This window comes from Saimiri boliviensis, chromosome 12 (assembly GCF_048565385.1).
Source record: "Saimiri boliviensis isolate mSaiBol1 chromosome 12, mSaiBol1.pri, whole genome shotgun sequence".
NCBI lineage: Eukaryota > Metazoa > Chordata > Mammalia > Primates > Cebidae > Saimiri > Saimiri boliviensis.
Window position 1 is genome coordinate 28232091 of NC_133460.1, and position 14081 is coordinate 28246171.

The 14081-nt window shown below is 40.7% G+C and overlaps 1 protein-coding gene across 2 annotated transcripts in view; it reads right to left on the reverse strand.

The window, feature by feature from the left end:
• Positions 1–5942: 5942 nt before the first annotated feature.
• BMPR1A (bone morphogenetic protein receptor type 1A) overlaps positions 5943–14081 on the reverse strand; it is a 167626-nt gene continuing 159487 nt past the window's right edge. For both annotated transcript variants that reach the window (XM_074382182.1, XM_003929951.4), the window contains exons 10-13: positions 11905–12202; positions 9420–9595; positions 7626–7756; positions 5943–7539 (exon numbers count right to left, since the gene is read on the reverse strand). In XM_074382182.1, coding sequence (XP_074238283.1) covers positions 7414–7539; positions 7626–7756; positions 9420–9595; positions 11905–12202 — 731 coding nt within the window. In that variant the 3' untranslated portion in view covers positions 5943–7413. The remainder of the gene's footprint in view (positions 7540–7625; positions 7757–9419; positions 9596–11904; positions 12203–14081) is intronic.

The following is a 14081-nucleotide window of genomic DNA, read 5'->3' on the forward strand; positions in this document are numbered from 1 at the left end:
AATGGGGGCCGATTTTTTTTTTCCTTTACCTCACTTGAAAAAAGTATATGTTTTGAGAGACAGAGTCTTGCCCTGTTGCCCAGGCTGGAGTGCAGTGGCATGATCTCAGCTCACTGCAGCCTCTGCCTCCAGGGTTTAAGCGATTCTCCTGCCTCAGCTTCCCAAGCAGCTGGGACTACAGGTGCACCACCACGTCTGTGGTGTGGTGCCTTTTAGTAGAGATGGGGTTTCACTATATGTTGGCCAGGCTGTACTTAAACTTCTGACCTCAGGTGATCTGCCCACCTCGGCCTCTCAAAGTGTTGGGATTACAGGTGTGAGCCACTGTGCCTGACCGAAAATTTTTTCAATATAAACATTCCATACTGATTTTTAGATGATGGTAACACTTCACAAGCTTCCTGCATAATGTTTAGAATATGAGCCAGGCATGGTGGCATGCACCTGTGGTCCCTGCTACTCAGGAGGCTGAGGTGGGAGGATGGCTTGAGACCGGGAGTTTGAGGCTATAGTGCACTATGATTGTGCCTGTGAACAGCCGCTGCACATTAGCCTGGGTGACAGTGAGACTCTCTAAAAAGGAAAAGTAGGATATGAGCACTGAGGATGTAGGGAGATTGAGAGATCTGGAATTGACTTAGATTTCATTTGAACAAAGACCAAGAAGCTTCTAAGATTCAGAGGAGCAATAGGTAGGCAACACATGTTCCATCAAAATATGTGAATTAACAATTCCTACGTCAAAAGGAGATTACAGGCCAAGTGCAGTGGTTCATGTCTGTAATCTCAGCACTTTGGGAGGCTGAGGTGGGCAGAACACCTGAGGTTGGGAGTTTGAGACCAGCCTGGCCAACATGGTGAAACCCTGTCTCTCCTAAAAATATAAAATTAGCTGGGCATGGTGGTGCATGCCTGTAATCCTGGTTACTTGGGTGGCTGAGGCAGGAGAACTGCTTCAACCTGGGAGGTGGAGATTGCAGTGAGCTGGGATTGCACTCCAGCCTGGGTGAGAGTGAGACTCCACCTCAAAACAAAGAAAAAGTTATTATGGATGAACCTTTCAGCCCTAGTCCTTGTTTCCATCCAGAAATATTTTTTATATGTGCCATTGCACTTGAACTAAGCTGCCATCTGGATCACAGCGTTGAGGTGACTTTCCCACTTCTGCTGGTACTGTCACACATTTAAGTCTCCATGCCTGCAACAGTGCCGCTGACAGTAGGTGGTCTCTGCTCACTGCTGGCTGGCCACTGTCAGTGGATCATGTCCAACCAGTCAAGACTGTATGCTCCAAGGGTGGAGCCAAGGCTGTGTGGGAGCATGCACCTAACTTAATATAGGGAAGACATGTCAGAAACGGTCAATACACTAGGATCAGCAGACAAATGTTTCTCCAAGTGAATGAAGACTTAATAACTGATATTCGTGTCTGCTTGAAACACAAAGATTAAACCTATTCTGGAAGAACAAGGACTAGACAATTCTGTTTCTTAATGTCTGCTCTATTAATAATCTTAAAGAAACCTTGGAATGGAGCAGTGAGACTAACAGATTGCTGGGAAGAAGAAATGAATACATTTATTGTTTCCATAGACAGAAAGCAAGCTAGGAAGCATCCGCAGGCCCCAGAAATCACCGAATCTTCTTTACCAGGCTGCATCACAGCACCTGCGGTTATTCTGAGAAACTCTTACAATGACACTGAACGGAAACTCCGGTCAGGCATCGTAACAGGCTATCTCCAAACATGCATTTGAGGAACATTAACCTGTGCCACATCTTGTCTGTGATTTAACATGTTCAGTTCCATAGGAAAAGGCAGCAGAAGGCACTCTGCTGGGATGAATTCACATACACCTGAAAACAGACGGTGGGACTCAGTGGAGGTGGGAAAATGACCAGCAGGAGGAAAGCTCTCCAAGGCTCCACTTCGCACTGCAGCAGGAGCACCTGAAGGCCAGGTAAATGCATCCCATTACTCTAGGCCAGGCGTCCCCAAATGCGGCCCCGAGGCCATTTATCCGGCTCCCCCACTGCACTTCAGGAAGGGGCACCTCTTTCATTGGTGGTCAGTGAGAGGAGCACAGTATGTGGCGGCCCTCCAACGGTCTGAGGGACAGTGAACTGGCCCCGTGTAAAAGTTTGGGGACGCCTGCTCTAGGCTCACGAACTGCCAGCAGGAATGAAAATGAAAAGCTTTGTGGGCAGCAATATGGCAATGCTTTCCAAGAACCTTAGACTTTTCCCATCTTAAACAAAGGATCTATTAAAAGTTCACATCCACTAGTCCCATTTTCAGAAATGTAATATAAGAAAATATTTATATATAGGGATGTTCAATATCTATTTTTCAAAAACAATGAGAATAATCAAAACATTCAATAGGGGGTTGAACACAGAAATGACTCCATGTACTTGGCCGAATTTTGTGCAGTCATTAAAAAAATATTCTTAGTGGCTATTTAATGGCATACTAGAATTTTAATATCACAAAAAATGCAACGTAAGAAAGAATGAGGCAGGTGAGGAGGCTCACACCTGTAATCCCCACTTTTGAGAGGCCAAGGCGGGTGGATCACTTGAGGTCAGGAGTTTGAGAACAGCCTGGCCAACATGATGAAACCCCATCTCTACTAAATTACAAAAATTAGACGGGCATTGTGAGGCACACCTGTAATCCCAGCTATGTGGGAGGCTGAGAATAGCTTGAACCTGGGAGGTAAAGGTTGCAGTGAGCGGAGATCGTGCCATTGCTCTCCAGCCTCGAGCAATAAGGGCAAAACTCTGTCTCAAAAAAAGAAAGAAAAGAAAAAGAAATGTTTTGTCTTTTTATTTTTATTCATGGTTTTTGTTTTTTTTTTTTTTTTTTTTTTTGAGACGGAGTTTCGCTCGTTACCCAGGCTGGAGTGCAATGGCGCGATCTCGGCTCACCGCAACCTCCGCCTCCTGGGCTCAGGCAATTCTCCTGCCTCAGCCTCCTGAGTAGCTGGGATTACAGGCACGCGCCACCATGCCCAGCTAGTTTTTTGTATTTTTAGTAGAGACGGGGTTTCACCATGTTGACCAGGATGGTCTCGATCTCTCGACCTCGTGATCCACCCGCCTCGGCCTCCCAAAGTGCTGGGATTACAGGCTTGAGCCACCGCGCCCGGCCTTTTTTTTTTTTTTTTTTTTAAGAGATGGGGTTTCACTGTGTTAGCCAGGATGGTCTCAATCTCCTGACCTCATGATCCACCTGCCTCGGCCTCCCAAAATGTTGGGATCACAGGCATGAGCCACAGTGCCTGGCCTTGTCTTGTTTTTCAGAGGAAAAAACCCTGCAGTATAATACAGGTTTAAGAGTTCTCTATCTGCACAAAGCCAAGTGTGTACCTACCTGTACCCCATACTGGGTTTCTGGTAGCTGAAGTGCATATCTCAGGAACTTATGTATGTACACTAACTTACTTGTGATAAAAATCTTAACAGACGACTTCTGATGCACAATACCATTCTGAGTGTAGCATCACAAAACACATTACTAAAGTGTACTAAAATAAGGTTATTTACTTAAAAATGATACATTGGACATATCTGTATATAGAACAAAGCAAGTAATAGTAAACTTAGTAAGGCACCTTTGAAACCAGATGCTGTACAAAATACATTTAGTGTGTTACATATCAAAGACAAATCTATATTTTTGGTGTTTTACAATTACATGATAAAACTGCTTGCTTTTACCCTTTTTTCAATGCCTATGTACAGTTTTACCTAATGATGCTATAATATACAATATATACTACATTTTGGTCTTTAAATGGGTCAGGACAAAGGTCACTAAAAGGGCTTAAATAATTCCCTAGAAAGCAGACTACAGAGCATAAGCTAAAATTACAAGATTTAATCCTTTGCAAGAGCCATATTCACATACTTTCCTTATGGGACCATCATTACACGTAGCTTCACAGGATGCTGCCCTGGATTTTGGTTCTTATGAATGCGCCTCCTCCCTTTAGTTTCCACTGAGACTCTCACAGCAGCACTGAGGCAGGAGATGAGCTGTGGCACTGCTATTTTAATGCCTGACTCAAGTCAGTAACAAATACGACTACTTTAAACATTATGAGGGCTATCATAATTTTTTTGTTAAAACAAAAATCAGTTATTTCTGTTGCTGAAATAATTTTAGATATTTAGAAACATTTCAAAACAACATCTACGGAAGTGTGTGTGAGTTTAGAAAAGCTGACCTGGAATAAATTATTCAATTATCAACTTGGATCTTGGGCCAATTCAAAGATGCATGACTCTTTAAGAACTATAGTGCATTTTTGTTCTAAACAGAACAAAGCATCTGAAAAAAAGTATTGAGTTAATCAGAATCTGGCATATTCTAGGAAAACATAATTTTAAAAAACTATAGGTCCCTTTCTAAGTTTAGAAACACTTCTGGACACTGGAAAGGAAATGCAAAATAGTAAAACAACTTTTACTAAACTAACTGGGGCAAACCCTAATGTGCCTTTAATCCCAGAGCTCTTTGCCAGCATAAAGATACTTCACAAGGAGAACTCTCTTTGAGGGTTAACTTTTGCTGTTTATAGTCAGGTAGTCTGGGGTTTTTGTTTGCTTTTATATTTTAATGATTTAAAGAGGTATCTGAATGAAGCTATACATTTTAAAAACACTAAATTGCAAATGGGACCAAATAATGGCTTCCACGGTTTTACAAATTTACTAACTATGGTACTACATAATACTTCTTGCTGGTCTATTCTTTAAATATTTCACCTACTCGATGAGCTTCAGATTTAAGAATAAGAGTGGAGAGACAAAAACTAAGTTTAATGCAACTTTTTTAGATTTTTAAGATTCCAAAGATGGCAGATTTGCTTTTTAAAGAACATGTTATACCAGAAAATGTAGTTACTGAACAAGTTTCTAAGGTTAACTCTTGATATCACTTTTACTAGACCAAGTTAATTTTTAAAAACCGTAATAGTGGGCTCATATACTGGCTGTAATTTTTTGCTTCCACATACCATCTGAACATTTCCAATAATAAAATTTGCCTGTCATTGTATATTTTATTAAGATAAATGATTTTAAACACTTATGATATCAAGTCAAAAGTAAACCAAGGTTGGCCGGGCGCGGTGGCTCAAGCCTGTAATCCCAGCACTTTGGGAGGCCGAGGCGGGTGGATCACAAGGTCAAGAGATCGAGGCCATCCTGGTCAACATGGTGAAACCCCGTCTCTACTAAAAATACAAAAAAAAAAAATAGCTGGGCATGGTGGTGTGTGCCTGTAATCCCAGCTACTCAGGAGGCTGAGGCAGGAGAATTGCCTGAACCCAGGAGGCGGAGGTTGCGGTGAGCCGAGATCGCGCCATTGCACTCCAGCCTGGGTAACAAGAGCTAAACTCCGTCTCAAAAAAAAAAAAAAAAAAAGTAAACCAAGGTTAATTTTAAGTAATTTGGATGTTCTAAGTGTGATCAAATCACATAGCAACTTAGATTAAAATATTTTTATTTCTCAGTATACATATGGGGAAAACTCTGAAAAAGTGTTATTGGGTATTAGCCATATGCCAATTTATTTATCTTGATGAACACTTCAGACTTTAATTATGGTAGATGAAATTTCCTTATTAAAAAATGGTTAAGGCAAGTTTCAAATTTGTGAAATTTGATGTACATATCAATTTGTAAGTTTTAGCCTTAAATGAAAGTCAAATTTTGGTAATGGGTGGACACATGCTAATTTCCTCCCGCTTAATTTAAACCTTTTTTAACTATGTTGTGATATAACCACATTTATGTTATAATCAAAGAAAAGGATCTCACTTGATGTACCCATGAGTTTTATGCTATGACTAGGAGATTAATATTTAAAAGGCATTACGGAAGTGTCATAAGTTCATGTAAACCAGAATTATTTCTTGAGATAACAAGGCATCTATCAAATATGTACCATTTTATTGAAGAACAGTTATACAGTGTAACTACAGATACTGACTAGATACTTAATATTTCTGCCTGATTTTTCATTGTCTTCACAAGTTAGAAAACAGAAATCAAAAAACAAAAAATCTCAAGACATATTTAACAGTTGATAAATTTATAACAGCTCTGACATATGAATTTCTAATTAGAGAATCCTTTCATTTAGAAAAACTGAGATGATATTACCCTAATGAAGAATTTGCCTGAAGTTAACAAAGTCCTGGATTTGATATATTACTTTGAATGCATTAATTCTCAAAATCCATATTTAGTTCTACTTTATAACATTCCTTCCCTTAAAGATGGGATGTGAGGTACACATGAGCTGGCTTCTACAGTATGAATGTATGTACATATATAAAGTATGGTATAAAGGAGTGGGTGATTTGCAAATAAAGCACATTATACACAAAATATAAATAACTTCCCTTTTAAAAGTTACTGAGAATAAAGAATACAGAACATGGTTATAGGCACTTACATTGCTATTAAATGCAGGAATTCACCTCAATAAGAAGTGCTTTCTTTGTAAGCATGGTTCATGGCATTGGAAGTTCCAACTTTGGAGAGGATTTTTCCATGACAAAAATAATAACTACAAAAAAATGGCGGTAGAAGGAAAACAGTCCAACTTTATAGATGCTTTAAACTTCTTTTGGCCTTTGTATCCTTTCACGTTAAAAAATAAAGCTAGTGGGGAAGCTATCACTTGTAAGGTAAATGGTTTGTATGAGATTGGCGAATCTTGGTCAGATATTGCATTTTTAAAGCACAAAACCACCGGCCACCAATATCTTCCTGTGCATGCATATAAATTATTTTCTTCTAATTCAGATGGCAGCAGAGGAATCCTGGCGTGCATGTGCGTGCACACACACACATACACACACACACACACACACACACACACACACAAAATCATTAAGGAAGGCAGGACAAACTATCATAAACCGAGCAGTGTCCCAAACACATCATCATCTATAGGCTGTTTTACAAAGGTAGAATACAAACGTGCTGAATGTCTCAGGTAGAAGGCAAAGTCTGTTTCTCCATCTCTGCTGCACTCATTTATCTTCTTTAGGCTTTCACAGAAAGCACCGTTTTATGAACAGGCAATTCAGTACCCAGAGATAGACTGGAGACATTAATCAAGATTGAAGTCTTGATGCAGTTCACAAAAACCCATTTTTAAAAAGGCATCAAAAACCACATTTAAAAGCTGTCCGTATATAAAGAATGAAGTATTTAGAAGTTCCCAGCTTGTATTCTAATAAGAGTACTGAAAGGTTTAATATTAGCAGCCTGTGAACACATAGTGAAGAGTCAGAGAACCAAGTTAACATCCTTATTCCACTCTAATTTCAACCATTCTATGGGTAAAAACAGTTCTTGCAGTCTAGAGTTTCTCCTCTGATGGTTTAACCGTCATATTTTTACATCTTGGGATTCAACCATCTTGGCAAGTGTCTTCTTGATTCTCAATGCTGTGAGTCTAGAGGCTGGATTGTGGGCCCAGCACTCTGACATTAGCTTCAAAACTGCTCGTAGACACTGAAAAGTAAAGAGAATGTAGTGAGCAGAGATTATCTTTGGTGGCATTTACCAATCACTTCTTCAGGGGACTGAGTTCCACTCACTTCATCACTGTTCCACCGATTAGACACAATTGGCCGCAAACGTTTGACACACACCACCTCACGCATATCTTCATATGACGGATCACTCGGTACCATGTTGTAATATGGCAATTGGTACTCTTCCACGATCCCTGTCAGGAAGAAAACATGGGCACAAAAATGATTGCTGGACAAAGTACACCAATCTATTAAGGATCTCTTGCTAAACTATAGAACTAAAACAGATTCTTAGACAAAAAAAATACAGACACAATGATTCACTCTTAATAGATGTATGTTTTCCTCTTATTTGTGTCCAACTATTTCCCTACCTCCATTAAGGATGTCATCACATCTGTGATAGAGTCTATCAACAAAGGGCATTCCAATCTTACTTAAAAAAATATGCAAGGCGAAATCAGCCATTTACCCTAAAGAGTAATCTAACTATTTACTTACATGGTTGTTCCTACTAATGAATAGTTTTTATTGTTTTGTTTCATTTTGCTCTGCAGTAGAAAGACTTATGAGGTGCAAATAAAGGTTCACACAGCAAGTGTGAAATCTTCCCTTAGGAAAGACTAGCTTGCAAGATTTGGCCTTGGCCAATGCCTGGGTACACGAATGGTAAACAGTTCCCTACATGGATGTAAAACTTTCCCAAAACGGTGAGGGTGGCTCACCACTCCTGGGCTGCTTGTACAAACAATGTGGTGTGTACTGCACGTCTGGTTTCCTTCAGGAATTCTGGTACATGTCAGGCAGAGGACGCCTATGTGACCACCCTCCAGTAAAGTCTCTGGGCGCCAAGTCTCTAAGGAGCTTCCCCAGATGAGAGAACACTTTGTGTATGTTGTCACAACTTGTGGGAGGAATGAAGCAAGCCCTGACTCGACAGGGCAGGACTCTGGGAAGCCTTGCCTGGTTTTCTGACCTTGGCTGTTTTTGATTTGTATCCTTTCACTGGGATGAATGTTAGCCATGGGGACAACCAAATGCCGAGTCCTGAGCTCTTTCAAGTGAAACTGCACAACTTGAGGGTAGTCTTGGAGACTCTGACATACGTGACATCTAAATTACGTAACTGCCAGCAATTGTACCCCTAGGTATATACTCAAAGAAAGGAAATCAGCAAACCGAAGAGATATCTGCACCCTCATGTTTGCTGCAGCACCCTAAACAAGATCTGGAAGCAACCTAAGTGACCACCAACAGATGAACAGATCAAGAACATGTGGCACCTATACACGATGGAGTATTCAGCCATAAAAAAGAATGAGATTCTGTCTTCTGCAATAACATCGATGGAACTGTAGGTCACTATTTGAAGTAAACTAAGCCAGGGACAGAAAGACAACCTTTACATGTTCTCACTTATTTGTGAGATCTAAAAATCAAAACAATTGAATTCATGGAGACAGAGAATAGAAGGATGGTTACCAGAGGTTGGGAAGGGTAGCAGGGGGCAGGGGATGTTAAATGAGTACAAACAAAATAGAAGAATGAATGAGACCTGGTATTTGATAGTGTAACAGTGGGGACTACAGTTAGTAACAACTTAATTGCACACTTAAAAATAACTCAAGGAGTATAACTGGTTAGTGAAACTAAGGATAAATGTTTGACAGGATATCCAATTCTCCATGATGTGATTATTACACATGGCAAGTCTGTACCAAAATATCCCCTTACCCCATAAATATATACACCTACTATGTACCCACAAAAAAATTAAAAAATAAATTATGTAACTGGAGCTGTTATTTTTTAAATGATGGGTAAATAAATATAATGAGAAACTACTCAAACTCCTACCTCCTGTGATACAACGACGAGCCATCTCCCAAATGATCAGGCCAAAGCTGTAGATGTCAGCCATGATGTAGGGCTGGAAGTGGTTTTTGTTCAGGCTTTCATCCAGTACTTCTGGAGCCATGTAGCGTTTGGTGCCCACCCTGGTATTCAAAGGCACATCAACTTCATTCGTGTCACTGAAACAAAAGAAAGCCAATGTCCAAGTTGAGGGCCAAGAATAAAATAGTTGATCTTGTATTTTTGTCCCATTTTACAAAATTTATTCTTTCTCCTTGGGGCCAGATGTATTGTGGAATTTAGCATTTTTCAGATTTTCTTTGAATACATGCTACCTACTACATGATCCTCAGCAGGGTTGGGGCAGCACTCCTTTTTTTTTTTTTTTGAGACGGAGTTTCGCTCTTGTTACCCAGGCTGGAGTGCAATGGCACGATCTCGGCTCACCGCAACCTCCGCCTCCTGGGTTCAGGCAATTCTCCTGCCTCAGCCTCCCGAGTAGCTGGGATTACAGGAACGCGCCACCATACCCAGCTAATTTTTTATATTTTTAGTAGAGACGGGGTTTCACCATGTTGACCAGGATGGTCTCGATCTCTTGACCTCGTGATCCACCCGCCTCAGCCTCCCAAAGTGCTGGGATTACAGGTTTGAGCCACCGCGCCCGGCTAGGGCAGCACTCTTAATAAAACTCAGTCCTCAGTACTGTGTCTGCAGCAAAACACCAAGTCCAATAGTCCTACTCAGCTGGATAAAGACAATACACACCTCGCATCCATTCAGGTGAGGTTTTGTCACCAAGTTAAGTTTGATACCTCTCTAGGAAAGAGGACAACACTGAATATAAGATAAAGTAAGGCCAGGAGCGGTGGCTCATGCCTGTAATCTCAGTACTTTAGGAGGCCAAGGCGAGCAATCACCTCAGGAGTTAAAGATCAGCCTGGCCAACATGGCGAAATCCCGTCTCTACTAAACTACAAAAGTTAGCCGAGAGCGGTGGCACACGACTGTAATTCCAGCTACTCGTGACGAAAATTACTTGAACCTGGGAGGCGGAGACTGCAGTGAGTTGAGACTGTACCACTGTACTCTATCCTGGGGAACAGAGTGAGACTCTGTCTCAGGAGAAAAAAAAAAAAAAAAAAGATAATGTGTTAGATAATTATGTCTGAGAAGTAGTGAATATGGAAACAGAAGAGGAATTGTTTGCTTTCCCCACTCTCATATGATACACTCAGGCTTTGTGACACAGGATTACATTTTCTTCTCTATGGGTCCAGTCATCTTAGTTCTGCTGTTAGCAATGCTCACATGATCATATTGACAATCAGTAATAATTACTCTAAAGCACTGATCAATATAATGTGCTGTATTTTCTTATAGCATCTGACAAATATCTGGGCCAACAAATACTACACTGACTCAGAACACTGTAACAGATTTAAACATTCTCTTATAGCTGTTTTAAAGACTGGTACTTTTATGTTATGGCCTAAAATGAATTCTGAAATGTATAGCAGCCACTCCATTCTAGAATTACAAGATTAAAATAGTTTCAGTGGTTTCCTAAAAATTTGTAATTTCTAATTCTAACACTTCTATTTGTTTAAAAATACTGACATTATCAAGTTGTGATAGAAAAATAACATCCTTATCTCCACTGCTTATGGGCCTGTAAACTGAGGCACACTCTGGAAAGAAATATGCAACACATCATAGTCTAATATGCACAAACTCGCTGCCTCAGCAGGCCCTTCTCTAGGAATTCATCATGAATAAATACTTGTTCAAGTGCACAAGGATCGAATATATAACATATGGATTAAATACAACAATGTTCATTAAGCTTTCTAATAATCAGCTGAAGGCACCTTTAATGTTCATCAGTTGGGTCTTAAGAATAAACTACAGTATCTCCATATATGGAAAATTCTGCATCTGTTCAAAAGAATGAGGTAGATTTACATCAGCTGAAATAGAAGGATGGCTAAGACTATAAAACAGGAAATGTGGATGGGTGTGGTGGCTCACACCTGTAATCCCAGCCCTCTGGGAGGACTGCTTGAGCCTAGGAGTTTGAGACCAACCTGGGCAACACAGTGAGACCCCATCTCTGCAAAAAATAAAAATATTAGATGGGTGTGACAGTGCATGCCTGTAGTCCTAGCTACTTGGAAGGCTGAGGTGGGAGGATTCCTTAAACCCATGAGGTTGAGGTTGCAATGAGCTATGATCACAATACTGCATTCTAGCCTGGGCAACTGTGTGAGACACCGTCTCAAAAAACAAACAAAAAGATATCAAGAATTACGTATAGGAGTAGGAGGATGCAATTTTTTGTAAAAAGAACAAACCCTCAACTGTATATTTATGTAACTAAAAATGACCATGTGTACATTTTTAGAATTCCATTATCTTGAATACAAACAGGGAAATATCTTTTGGAGATCAAAAAAATTTCAAAACATTAGGGCAAAGAACCACTCACCTGTTGAATTTAACAGCAAGGCCCAGGTCAGCAATACAGCAACTCCCATTTTTCTTGATGAGTATGTTTTTGCTCTTCAGGTCTCGATGAGCAATTGCAGGCTTTCCTTGGGTGCCATAAATTTCTGTGTGCAGGTGGCACAGACCACAAGCAGCTGAATAAGCCAATTTGAGCAGGGCTCTGGTGTCCAGTGTAGCACATTTCAGGAAGTCATAGAGAGATCCATTTTCATGGTAATCAGTAATCAAATAGAGCTGAGTCCAGGAACCTGTACCTTTAATGTCTGCCGCTATGAAACCTGTCCAATTGATGAGTTTAAAAGGTTAGTTAACATCAGAGATGGCCAGGGAAAAGTAATGCTCGTTCTGGATACTGAGAACAACTTAGGTATCATGTGCAGATAATGAAACTTTAATTTGCCTGACATCAAGTCATGAATATGTCACTAAAAAATTTTATTTCTACCATTTACACATATAATTGTACTTCTATAATAAATTTATAAATCTTAATCATCATGAAAGTGATAATATGACTAAGAAAAAGATCACATATGCTGGGCACGGTGGCTCATGCCTGTAATCGCAGCACTTTGGGAGACTGAAGCAGGCAGATCACTTGAGGTTAGGAGTTCAAGACCAGCCTGGCCAACATGGCAAAACCTCGTCTCTACTAAAAATACAAAAATTAGCTGGGTGTGATGGCATGTCCCTGAAGTCCCAGTTACTTAGGAGGCTGAGGCAGGAGAATCACTTGAACCCAGGAGGTGAAGGTTACAGTGAGCTGAGATAGAGCCATTGCACTCCAGCCTGGGCAACAGAGCAAGACTCTATCTCAAAAAAAAAAAAAAAACCATATACAAATAACCTGGAAAATATCATCAATCTACACGATTCTCTAGTGGAAAAGGCTCTCAATTTCAAAGCAAAAAGTGGACACTTTAATAAAGTTAAGAATGTTCAACCAGCCGGGCGCGGTGGCTCAAGCCTGTAACCCCAGCAGTCTGGGAGGCTGAGGTGGGTGGATCACAAGGTCAAGAGATTGAGATCATCCTTGTCAACATGGTGAAACCCCGTCTCTACTAAAAACACAAAAAATTAGCTGGGCATGGTGGCGTGTGCCTGTAATCCCAGCTACTCAGGAGGCTGAGGCAGGAGAACTGCCTGAACCCAGGAGGCGGAGGTTGCGGTGAGCCGAGATCGCGCCATTGCACTCCAGCCTGGGTAACAAGAGTGAAACTCCGTCTCAAAAAAAAAAAAGAATGTTCAACCAAGACTTAGCTCCTAATTAAGCCAACTCCCATTTGCCCATCAGTGACTCATCACAGCTGCCTTTTCAGTCTGGCTCATTGACTGGTCCACAGTTCTCCTCTCTTTTCCTTTCTCTCCTACCCTCTTCCCTCCAGAAAAAGGTCAGTTAGTGCTAAGCCCTGAGCTGAGCTGAATAGTGCTCCCCAACAAAATTCATGTCTAACATCCAAGTTACCTATAAATGGGACCTTATTTGGAAAGAGGGTCTTTGCAAATGTAATCAAGTTAAGATGACCTATACAGAATTAGGGTGAGCCCGAATTCAGTGGCTGGTGATGTTGTAAGGTGGAAATATGGACCCAGGCACCCAGGGGAGGCCACCTAATGACAGAAATGGAGACTATAGTATTGTCTATAATCAGACAAGGAACACCAAAAATTCCTGGCAACCACTGGTAGCCAGAAGGGGCAAGGAAGGTTCCACCCTAGAGTCTTCAGAGACAGAATGGCTCTGCCAACACCTTGGTTTTAAACTTCTAGCCTCCCATCTTAAAAATAAATAAACAAATAAAAATAAAAAACAGGCTGGGTGCGGTGGCTCACGCCTGTAATCCTAGCACTTTGGGAGGCCGAGGTGGGTGGATCACCTGAGGTCAGGAGTTCAAGACCAGCCTGGCCAACATGGTGAAACCCCATCTTAAATAAATAAATAAATAAACAAACAAACAAACAAACAAACAAACAAACTTCTAGCCTTGAAAACTGTGAGTTTTGGTTGTTGAAACCATCTAGTTTGTGGTTAATTGATACAGCAGCTCTAGGAAACAAATACAGTTGCCTGCTTGACAATGTGCTATGTACTCTTCAAATTAAAGGTAGGAAAACAGGAGATGAAGAGAAAAGAAAACTCAGGATAGCCAGATCGGT